The sequence below is a fragment of the Orcinus orca genome, chromosome 11 (genome assembly GCF_937001465.1).
Source record: "Orcinus orca chromosome 11, mOrcOrc1.1, whole genome shotgun sequence".
In the NCBI taxonomy this organism is placed as follows: domain Eukaryota; kingdom Metazoa; phylum Chordata; class Mammalia; order Artiodactyla; family Delphinidae; genus Orcinus; species Orcinus orca.
In genome coordinates, this window is record NC_064569.1 from 26768483 (window position 1) to 26780584 (window position 12102).

Sequence of the window (12102 nt, forward strand, 5' to 3'; positions counted from 1 at the left end):
AGCTTATATCCTAATTATTTCTTTTCCTTGCCTTTAAAAAATTTATTTCTGATGGATTTATTTTGAGTGCTTAGAGTTTATCTGTTTTAGATTTATGCATTATTTCCAGTAGTTGGTTTAGGTGTGGTATATATTTGGTTTTCAGCCATTTTGCTCTTCCAAGGACGTATTCTCTGATTCCTTGAGCACCACGGATTGGGGGAAAGCTCTTTTCCTGCTGAATTGACTTTCATGGATGCAGAAACAAATTAAACCCAGTAGAGAGTACGTAACCAAGAGATTTCAATCCTATAATTGCATAAGCCCCTTATGAAAATTTGAAGTTTAGTAGCCTCTCCCTCTCCTTCCATATCAACAAAAACAGTAAAAATGAATTTATGTAAGTTTAAAAAAATTATTACGTGTACATTTATAATTGATTTGGAAAACTTTTATTTTCAAACTAAGTTTTGCAAATTTCAAAATTTTATTTAAGAAGATCTAAATGTAAAACCAGTTTCACTTCTGATGTGGATTGTAAATCGGAAAAGAACTTACTGATGCAGCTTAGATTTCTGGAATGCGTTATCTTGAATTTTCAAGTTAACTTTCAAGTTTTATTTTCTGTTTGTCAAGTTAAGCCTCATGTGACCTTTCTCCCTGAATGAGCAGTGGACGCTATCTGACATGTTAGGACTTTGTACCTTCAAGGGTAGATTTACAGGACAGCTTTTAATTGGCCTGTATTGCCTTGTTTAAATAGCCAAACACCTGCTAGGCAAGCCCCTGCGCATGTGAGTGGCTATATGTTCGTTCTTTCCTTTAGGATTTGCAAGGCTGGAGCACAAAGACAGCGATTGTTACCCAATAAGCAGTAGTCACACACTTCTACCAATCGCCTTAGGAGGGCTGGTTACCATGGAATCCACCATCTGTTCACTCCCCGCCGGAATGTGATTATCCTTGCTGGGCTGGAAACCGGGAGCGTGTGCTGTGTGAAATTATCTGCAATGGACTGGGTTAATGGGAGGCTAGATTTGGCTCACTAGAAGAACAAATGAAGGGAGTTTTACTTCTTAACCATTTGTGACTTCTAACCAAGAGGAATAAATTCAGCTTTTATAAGGTAAGTAATCCTAGTACTGTGTATCCAGTTTGTACTACATTTGGTGTGGGGCATTATCTCTATGTGGTCCAAGGAAAGGGAGCTATAAGCTTTTCTGGAAGGAGCCTCCAGCATTACACACTTCTGTTGATTGATTTTAAGCAGCTCAGTTATACCTATACAATTACAAGTTGATGTTGGAAAAATGAAAGAATTATTCTCTAATCTTTAAAATTTTTTCATGCCTGTGAAATTGTATTATGACCACTGAAATTGGCAAAAAGACAATCATTTTAAATGGTTTCTCAGAGTGAATTGTACCAATATGCTTTTTGAAATACACCCATGACCACAACGTGTTCAATGTCTTCTTCAAGTAAAAAAAATGTCTCAGGTCAGGGACATTTGTAAGTTATGATTTTATTAATCATTATTCTGGCCCACATGACTGACCTACTATTTATTACTAGCTCATGTTTTGTAATGTGATGTTTATGCAGTTTTATTTTGCAATGCTTTTGCACAAGTTTCAAGGGCCTGAGCATGTGGAAACAATGTGACAGTGCTTTAACGGCAGGCATGTAGGCATAAGTGATAAAGGAAGGGGCAAAGCTAGGAAGATCTGCTTCTATTTCAAGGGCTGCCTTTGTTTTTCTGTTTGAACAGCCCCTTAAAATGTGTGGTGCATATTGTAAGCAGTAGAAGGAGATTTTGGTGCTAACAAATGGATGACTGACATTTTTCTGTGTGGCTAAGAGGTTGGTAGCTCAAACAAGGGACTTCTATGTCCTTTGTAAAGCAGCATTGTATCCCCTTCCCCAAAACTGAGCCCTAAAACATGAAAGTGAAAAACAAAAAGAGTGCTGTCTGTACTCTGGATACTTCTTTTGTGTAAGTTTTCCTATCATTTAAACCATAGCGCCAGGGATCTGTGAGTCTAGCTGGGTCTGCCATTTTTATTTGATATAGGAAGGGGTTGCAAGGAGAGGATTTGCTAATGCAGCTTTAGTTCCTCTAATTCTGCTGTTCTGCTGTCGTCTTGGACATTCATGCCAGTGGGTCAGTGGCTGCCCAGAGAGCTAGAAAGGGTCATTGCCAACAGGCCCTACTTGTTTGATTTTTTTTTTATTATAATATAAAATTAGATAACCTTGAATTGGTCAAGGACTCATGTTCTTACTTCAAGAACAGGTTTTCAGGCCTGACTGCTAATTGTGGGTTCTTGGTATTTATTGTAGTTGACTTATTGTAGCTAAAATTCTTACTTTCTTTTGTGCTTACTGGTCTAATTAATACATTATATTATTCTTATTATTCTAAAGTTTTTTAATATGCAAAATTAGATTAGGTGCATACTAGCTCTAAAAAAGCATCTTTTTCAGTAATAATAGATATGTATCTGCCTGAAAATTTCCTTGGCAGCATCTGTAAAAAATTTTAAGTGAATATTGTATTATTTAGATGAAATTTTCACCCATAAAACAATTGTTCATAAGCAATATAAGTTTGGGGAGGAAATGAGATAATTTAAGAACATTAGGCTGTTTATGTTGCCTTAATTACCTTGTGTCTTAGAAACCTGAAAAGCCTATGAGTGAATGGGTATGAAGTGTGTGAGCATCTGTGTGCCTGGGATGTGGTTACTCAAGCAGTTAAGGTGAACTGGGCAAATCAGTACACTTCTAAAGTTCTCTAAGTGTTTGTGAATTTCTTTACTATTTTGATTGTTACTAAGTTAAAGTTATAAGATTGTGTTTTTTTTAAGTGGGTATTTATGTCAGAATGTATCCCAGTATTTTATAGGTATTGGCAGGCATTTAATCATTTGTTTTCACTTATAAATATGTTTATTAATATGTTTCTTTTTTTTGAAAAGTCCATTCATAAAACTTTTATTCCACTTACATGAACTTAATACACGTGTTCTTAACAATTATGCTTGGATTGTTCATGAAAATCTCATAAGACATTAAACAAAGCTAGCCATCATCTCAAGTTATTTCCCTGTTAACTATTTTTACAGCACATGCATGTTAGGCAAGTATCAAAACACACACACACACACAAAAACACAAAACAAAAACAAAACAAAAAAACCCCACAAAAGCAAAAAAAACCCTAAAAAATGTTAAATACATGGGTTTTTTGTTTTACTGCTGCGCTTGATATACGTGAAGTAATGAATATCACGCAATTCATTTTTACTGCATCTTTACTTGTACATTTGTTCTTAGGTTGCCTAAAACATTTAAATACAAATAAAATGAGTGTAGCAAAAATAATGAAAGCAAACAGCAGGTAACTTTACAAATAATGGAATGTGAACCATTTCTGCCCTTATCCAGAGTAAATTGGGTCACAACTAAAGGAGCACTTCTGTAGCTGTAGTCAATGGTGTGCACATTGAGACTGAGTATTCCACAGATAACACATGGTTTAACATGTAATATCCATGGGATATCTATTTCTACTATAGCCTTGTAAGTGCTCCAAACCTAAAAGTACCCACAGCTACACCTGTGACTGGAACCAATTATCCCTTTTATTCCCCACCAGGACAAAGCAATACGAGGTAGTTTTCTTTGCTTAGACATGGAAGCAGTTTTAACACTGGCCCTTGTGAAGCCACAATGTACCAAAAGTACTATGCCAAACATTTATAACTTGTATAAAAATTCCACATCCCCATATTGGCCACCTCAAGATGAAAACAGATAACTCCCTAAATGTTAACTGGCTCTACTCCCCTAATATTAAACATAAAAACCACATGGGAAATAGAGAAATTCAAATAGAAGTAACATAAACCTGTCATAAATCATAAACAAAAAACTATTTGTGGGACAGCATGGGTGACAAATGGTCTACTGTGTAAATTTTAGAATGAGGCAGACAAAAGTTGGAAGGCCTTTTAATTTTCCCCTCCTTCTCCTTCTTCAGCTTCGTCTCCTTGGGTATCCGATGTCCACAATGTCAAGTTGTGTCTCGGTAACTGCATTATTATTAGTGTGCTGTCTTTGTATGACTCTTCGCTTAATGTATCAAGTTCAGCAATGGCTTCATCAAATGCTGCTTGTGCAAGAGAGCAGGCTTTCTCAGGGGAGTTCAGAATCTCATAATAGAACACAGAGAAGTTAAGGGCCAGACCCAATCTGATAGGATGTGTTGGCTGCATTTCCTTTTTGCTGATTTCAAAAGCTTCTTGGTATGCTTGCCGTGATTGATCCATAATCCCTTTCTTGTCATCAGCAGCAACCTCAGCCAAATAGCGGTAGTAGTCTCCTTTCGTTTTCAAATAGAAGACTTTGCTCTCTGCTTGGGAAGCATCGGGGATCAAGAACTTTTCCAAAAGAGACAGCACATCATTGCAGATATCTCTTAGCTCAGTCTCAATTTTCTCTCTGTATTCTCGAGCCATCTGCTGTTTTTTCTCAGCACCTTCTGTCTTTTGCTCAATACTTGAGACGACCCTCCAAGATGACCTACGGGCTCCTACAACATTTTTATAAGCAACTGAGAGAAGATTCCGCTCCTCATTGGATAATTCAGCTCCTTGCTCAGTTACAGACTTCATGCAGGCCGCCATGTCGTCATATCGCTCAGCCTCCTCGGCCAGTTTGGCCTTCTACACCGGCTCATTTTTATCCATGACTGGATGTTCTGTGTCCGGAGTGGGTGACGAAGGACGGATGGGGCTCAGCAGTCTCCTATTAATATGTTTCTTGCCTGATTTTTCTGAGTAATAAAGAATAAAGCCACAGGGGTGTTCAAAATGTGTTGAAAAACTTTGTTCCATCAGCCACTGACAAGACAAGAAGCTTAGGGTTACACTTTCTGAAATTGGTGAAGAGGAATGGGCAGTGGGACGGTCCCTGAAGCACCTGTGATCCCTACTAGTGAGTCCCATGACGTTAGTTTCCTCGAGGGGGTGTGGGTTTTGGACCTGGTATATCTTATTGCTCATGGTGATGTGTTCACTTCCATTTACAAACATTGTCAGTGGTCAGACCCACCACCATGTCCACAGTCTTGTGGTAACAAGTTGAGAATGTCAGGTCAGCTGTGAAGCACTGCTTCCTGGTTCCCACTGTCCTTGTCTCTGAGGGTGGAGGGAGGTGCTAGATTTCAGTGCTTTGTGACCCTTCTTCCAACTCTTCAAACTCTTCGATGGCATGACACTTTTCAGTCCTTCAGTACAACTTAAGATTTTACTAAATGGCAAGTTTAGCTTTATGTTTGTAAATATGTAAAGCAACCCTTATTTAGAGTTATTTCTTATAAAAGTATTATATAGATGACAAATTGGAAACTCTGAATAAAGTGCCTGGAATGATTCAAATCCATAACAGTCTGAGTAGACAGCATGTCAACCCACCACTAGTTCGGGACAAACAGTCAAGTCTTTCTGCTTCTTTGACACATTATGCTGGAATGCTGCCTGACTTAACTATTTGAATAAGTAGACCAAAGAGCTCATAAATAGCAGTTAAATTATTACATTTTTCTTCCTGTTATTGCCACATTCTGTCTAACTTCTAAATTGAGTCTTTTTTGCTTTTGGGATACAGATTTATAATCCATTTTTCCCGTTCATTATTTTTGGCCATGGTGGTCCATTTGGCCCTTGCGCTGAGACGATGGAACACTAGGGATTTGAAGGAAAGGAGTGCCTGTTGATGCTGTCATTGCTGATGCTGCTTTGTTCACATGTCCCTGGTATTGAAGCTGTTTGCATAAAAATGTGACTTTTTAAAATAGATGTAGTAAAAATTGCCTTCTTTTGCCCTCTCCTACAGTTCCATATTGCCATGGTTTCAAGAAATGCTTAGAATGAGTTAATTTTGTGCATCAGTAAAAATTTTGCATTGCTGTGTTAGTTGTAGAGCTGCAGGGTGTGACACCTATATACAATGTGCACATGAATGTTGTAAACTCACCCAAAAGCTATGGCTCAAAGGTGGTTGCATTTGGCAGGATTTTTCTTTCTGTGAGTGTGCCATATATTTGATTATCATCAGTTTCTTCTGAGATATTTCTTCTTCTGTTTTTATACCTGCTCCTATGCTTCTGTAAAATAAAAAGGCAAACTTTCTATAAATTGGCAATGGGTCTATGTAGGCAGCAGCAGATCCTTGGAACAGTTCTGTGTAACACACTCATACCTTTCTTATTCAGTTGTCGCCACTTTAAGCCCAGTGATGGCTTGATAGAGTTGTATGAGGGTATCTAGCAATACCTTATCCTTAGAAAAATTCCATATTTTTACAAATAACCCCTACTCTGTGGGGGCTGTAATTGTTCTATTGTAATAAAGGTGTTGAGTTACTGACTTCCCCTGTAAGCAGTTGTTTCCTTCCTCCCTGTCTGCTTAAACCCTGTGCTCTTTTAAAATTTTTGCCAGTTTCCTGATCCTGAACCCAGATTTATTTCCATAAAGATGTATTTCCATAAGGCAAACAGATGGAATCTATTAGAGATTTTTTAGATCCCTATTATACATCGCTAGATGTTTATTTTCACATAATTTAGAGATTGGGAGGGTCTGTCAGAGAAGAATCTGAGGTCCATAAAGATTAAGCAGCTTGTCCAGGGTCACAGAACTTGAGTTGCAGAAACAGCTAATGTTCAGTATTGCATGAGGAATACAAAGATATGGGTAAAGCCAACTGACTTCCTACATTGTTACCTTGATGAGGCACAGAACATTGGGGGTATCACCCTAAAGCCTCACAGATGCAATTTTCAATGTGCCCAGGGGGAGGGCAGCTTTGAAAGATGATTCCCTCAGTAACCAAGGCCATAAGAAACATATTTTTCATAACTGCCTAAACTTTTTTAAAAAATGTAACTGCCAAGCCAACTAGATGTTTGTGTTTTTTAGTTTGCAGGGTCTCGCCCTTGTATCTGTATCTATAGAAGTAAAATCATGGTCAGGACGTTGCTTGGTGATTATGGCGCCCAGAGCAGGTAGCGGTGGAGCACTGAGGAAGGACAGCCTGAAGGACAAATACAGTTCCATTCTAGGGCACACTTGTCACCTGGTTAGTATATTTCTGTTGTGAGTTAATGCACTTTCTTCTGTGGACATTGCTGGAGACATACAACTTGTGTTTGCTTATCCAGCCTCCCTTCCCTCTGCTCTGCTCACCCCACCCATCTGCTTCACCTTGCTCAGGACCACCCTACTGCCTGTTGAGACATTGCTTCATCGGCTGTGTTACTATTATCAGTGTTAACCTTGCATTCACTTATCAAATATTTATTGAACCCGTACTCTATGCTGGGCAGTGTTGCAGGTGTGGAGGACAGGGCATGGAACACAATGGGTGCAGGGTCTTTAGTGAACTTACATAACAGAGGGGGAGACAGATAATACACAATTAAACAAATAAATGAACAGTGTAATTTCTATGGTTGGCAGTGAAAACCTGGGAGTACTACTTGCCTTCTCTCTATAGGATAAATTTTTCTTTGATCTCTTCCATTCACTCTCTCACTCCTCACATTCATTTATTCAACAAGTGATTAAAAGAAAACAACACTTTATTGAGGGATGATTGACATACAAAAGGCTGAACATATTTAATGTATATAACTTGACGAGCTTTGGAGATAAGTATACACTTGTAAAACCATCACCCTAATCTATGCCATAAACATATTCATCACCTCCAAAAGAAGACTTTTTGCATGTCCATCTGCCTTTGCTAGGTTCTGGATAAAGAACATGATTAGAATGGTCTGTACTCACATGGTGCTCGACTAACAATCTGTTAACCATTCAGTTGCATTCAGTATGATTGGTGACACAGTGGAGGGGTGTAGGAGACAGGAACAGGTGATTGACGACAGATGAAGTGGGCTGGGAATTATAGTCTGAGGCAGCAAAAGCAAGGAGGCATGATGGGCCTGGGAACTGCTGGTAGCTGAGTAGAATTTGAGCTAAGGTAGGGCAGGATTTGAGAATGGAGACCTTGGTTTGCATAGAAATTTTTACTATAAAGAATGAGGAACCTTTGAATAGTTTTAAACATTCAAGGAATAGATCTTCAGTTTTGTCATCTAAAAAGATAACTGGCAGTTAAAATGATGGAAACGTTGGAGAGAACAACACCCAAGGCAGCCTGAGTTGTTCTTTTTCTCCTCTTCATCTTCATCCATAGCAGGCCAGAATTTTTCTTCTTCTATCATTACCACCACAATATAATTAAGTCATATCTTATTCTTATATTTAGATTCTAAAGTCAGCACATTAAGTAAAACTTGTATAGAGTTCAAAAAGTCCTTGAGAATTCCCTTAGGAAGGCATAGCTTTGGAGATCAGCTCTCTCGTTAAGACCAATCCAGTATGTGTGTTTTTTTCAGGATTGGAATAGATTGCTGCTTCTTTGCTTTGGCACCAGACGAAATAATTTCTTTCGTATTTCGGGGTCATGCTGTATGCAGTATGAGGGAGCAGCAAGTTCATGATCTCTGGGTCTCACTCCTACAACAGAGCACATGAACACTGTTGCCTGAACGACTTAAACTATTGCAACTGTGTTTGTGCGCTCTCTTGTGCAGCTGTTTTATATTTGCAAAGCATATGTAGTTCAATTTGAGCCAGTTTAAATACACTTATAACACAACTGCTGTAATTGCGATACCGACTTTCAGTGTTTTCTGTATGTCAGACAATGCAAAGTACATTTATCATCTCATTTAATCTTTAACAAGCATTTGAGATAATTGGAATTTATCCTCATTGAACAAATAAAACTTGCTATTAGATACATACTATTTTCAAGTTCACTAGTAATTAAATGATTAAAACCCTGATCTATTCTGCTTCAATCTCATATTCTTAAAAGCTCAGTTTCAATTAGAAAGCCATTGCATTAACCTAGTCAAAAAAATATAAGAAACTTAAACATCATAGTAGCAGAGTTGTATAGAAACAAGATTCCAAAGAGATGAAGGAAGAGAATTAATAACTACTGTCTTTAAGAAGCCTTTAGGTAGTTAGTAGTTGTCCAGGAACATGAACAAATATTTCAAAAAGGAAGAAACACAAATGCCTAATAAATGAGAAAAAAGTTTTATATAACTGGCAGTCAAAGAAATATATAAAATATTCTTTTATTACATTGGGAAAAATTTCCTGAATGGTTATATTTTGGATTGGCGCCCTTATATACGTCAGATAACAATGTAACTTCAGATGACAGTGTAAATTGATATAACTTTTTGGGAAACAATGTAGTAATATGTATTATTTGAATTAGAGAACATTTTGTTGCAAGGAATAAAAGAATCCCACTATAACTCAAGAGAAAAGGGGGATATATAGAAACAATAAAAAAAGTGTCTCTAGGAGCCAAGGGACAGTAAGTTCATCCAGGCCTCACAGGAGCCTGGAACCAGGACAGTTACAACTCCGTGTCCTTCAGACCGGCCCCTTCTGCATCTCTGTGTGGATGGCAAAAAAAACATGGCTACCACAAATCTCAGTTATACCAGTTCTTAGTACCAGTGCCTAGCAGAAACAGAAGTTCCAATTACTGATTCCTTGGAGCTAGACTCTGATGGGCTAAGCTTTGGTCAGCACTTACTCTTGGTCCCATCAGATGTGACCATGGAACACAAGGTCACTTGACTTAACTACCTACTCAGAATGTCCTGTGAAACAGGAACTCTTTGAAAGGGGAATAATTAAAACAAGGAAATAGAAGAACACACTTACTCCATGTGTCAGTAGAGCTAAAGATGTTTATGTCCTTTGATCTCACAGTTCCAGTTTTAGAAATCTACCAGTAGTAAGTTATTAAGTAATCTAGTGAATGATTTATCACATCACATCAGGTGCTCCAGTGGGAATGGGAAGAAATGGGAAAACACTGACATGTTCAACAACAGGAAAATGGCTAAATGAATTATGATCTGTTCATGAGATTGTAAATTATGCAAATATTAAAAACATGTTCTCAAAATATATAGGAAGATGCTTACAATGAAATGTAAATGTATATACATGTTGTATGTATGCTGTACTAGGTTACATTTTATATAATACATAGAAAAATACTAGAGGTAATTACATCAAACATTATTACTAGATTTTAGAATCACTTTTTTTGTCTTTATAATTTTTCTATAGATTTTAAATGATTAACAAAAGCCACGTAGTAATTTTATTTATTTACTTATTTATCAAAATTTATATATTTATTTTTGGCTGCGTTGGGTCTTAGTTGCTGTACGTGCGCTTTCTCTAGTTGCAGAGAGCGGGGGCTACTCTTCATTGTGGTGTGTGGGCTTCTCATTGCAGTGGCTTCTCTTGTTGTGGGGCACGGGCTCTAGGCGTGCTGGCTTCAGTACTTGTGGCTTGCGGGCTCTAGAGCGCAGGCTCAGTAGTTGTGGTTCGTGGGCTCTAGAGCGCAGGCTCGGTAGTTGTGGTGCATGGACTTAGTTGCTCCGCGGCATGTGGGATCTTCCCGGACCAGGGCTCGAACCCGTGTCCCCTGCATTGGCAGGTGGATTCTTAACCACTGTGCCACCAGGGAAGCCCATATAGTAATTTTATACTTATAAAAAATACTCAAAAAAGCAAATTACAATTTGGTAGGAAGGATAAACTTGTTCTAGGTAAAGTAATAGTAATAGTAACCAATACCAATAGTAACCAATAGTAACCAATAACTAGTATGTATTAGTGTTATAGATCGTGTAATAAAAAGTTAAGGATGGATTTCCTAATAGACTTTTTAAAAGTAGAATGGTCTATTCAAGAGCTATTTTCCTATCACTGGTGTTGTTCAAATAGAAATTAGACAAGCATTTATAAGAGGTACTGTAGAAAAGCCTCATCTATCAGGTATGAAGAATTAGATGACTTCTAAAGTCCTTTTCAACCCCCATGTTCTGTTAGGAAAACAGATTTACTTTGGAGTGCTTGTTTTAAAAAATTCAATTAGATGTTAGGGGAAGGTATACAAAGCAAGTAGCTTTTGTGAAAGAGATATGAAATTCTCATAGGAGATGCCAGAGTCTGTGGGATTAAGCAGGAGGAAATGAATTTCACTCACATCTTGAAAAAGGTGATATGCAGGGATTGGATTATGTGATGGAAGTTCTTTTAAGGTCTACAGTGATTGACACTAAGGCAGAATTACGATTCCACTGGCCATTTATGGATAAGGGAGAGTACCCAAGCTGACTTGACAAATGGGAGAACAAACATTTTCCTTGTTCATCCTCTAGTGAGTGAAGTGGTATAAAACTTACACTTTAGAAAAAGAGAGCAAAGTCAAGCCAGTCTGCTTGTTTGTGGGCCTAACTGCATTCTAGAAAAGAAACTTTAGGATTAGCCGCCATGATTTTTATCTTTTGGTGGTTATGTTAAATTATGGCAGTAATACATTAACAGCTATTCCATAAATTGAACCTGCTCGTTTAACTCTCAGACATTAAAAGTCTTTGAAATTACAAAGAACTGCACAGGAGTCAGACTTTTAATTTTACTGAGGTGTGTGTGTATGTGTTGTTGTTGTTGTCATCTTTTTGCCAAAGTAAAGTAATACTAAAGGTATATTCTTTCTGTTTATTACAAAAAGGCATAGCTCCTTAAAGAGTAAGTTGATCTCAGGGTTGAAACTTAGTTTAGCATTTTCTGTAAAGCTGATTTTCCCTCTCTAAAAAATTGGAACAGACATAAAATTATTGCTGTAAAATGATCAATAATATAGCTCTTCCTTGATTTATTTTTCTGCTTTCTGATCATTGTATACATTAAGTCTCTTCTGTGATGATTAACAGCTTCTAGACTAATACTGATGAGTACATCCTAAACTCAAGGTCATGGCCACGTTGAGGGCTCAAGGAGTGGCATATTTATGTTTAAGCTCACTTAGCTTCAACCTTCAGGTATCTATTGGTGCTACAATATTTGGGACTCCTCTTTTCACATTAGCACTCCCATTCCGTATTAGAGTTTGTTACTGCTTTCTTGTCACAGAAAATTACCAGAATAGTTGTTTCTT

General features: G+C 37.7%; 2 protein-coding genes across 8 annotated transcripts in view; one reads left to right on the plus strand and one right to left on the minus strand.

Annotated features, from left to right (window-relative positions):
• The window catches only part of FGD4 (FYVE, RhoGEF and PH domain containing 4), a 206718-nt gene that overhangs the window by 82365 nt on the left and 112251 nt on the right, over positions 1-12102 (plus strand). For 2 of the 7 annotated variants that reach the window (XM_049694512.1, XM_049694511.1), the window contains exon 2: positions 806-1105. The exons of the other annotated variants lie outside the window; for them this stretch is intronic. The gene's annotated coding sequence lies outside the window, so the exon portion shown is untranslated. The remainder of the gene's footprint in view (positions 1-805; positions 1106-12102) is intronic. 7 annotated transcript variants of the gene reach the window in all.
• LOC101271921 (14-3-3 protein zeta/delta-like) lies at positions 2943-4785 on the minus strand. The gene has a single exon (XM_049694543.1). It carries the CDS (start codon positions 4668-4670, stop codon positions 3996-3998), a length of 675 nt encoding a protein of 224 aa, XP_049550500.1. The 5' UTR covers positions 4671-4785; the 3' UTR covers positions 2943-3995.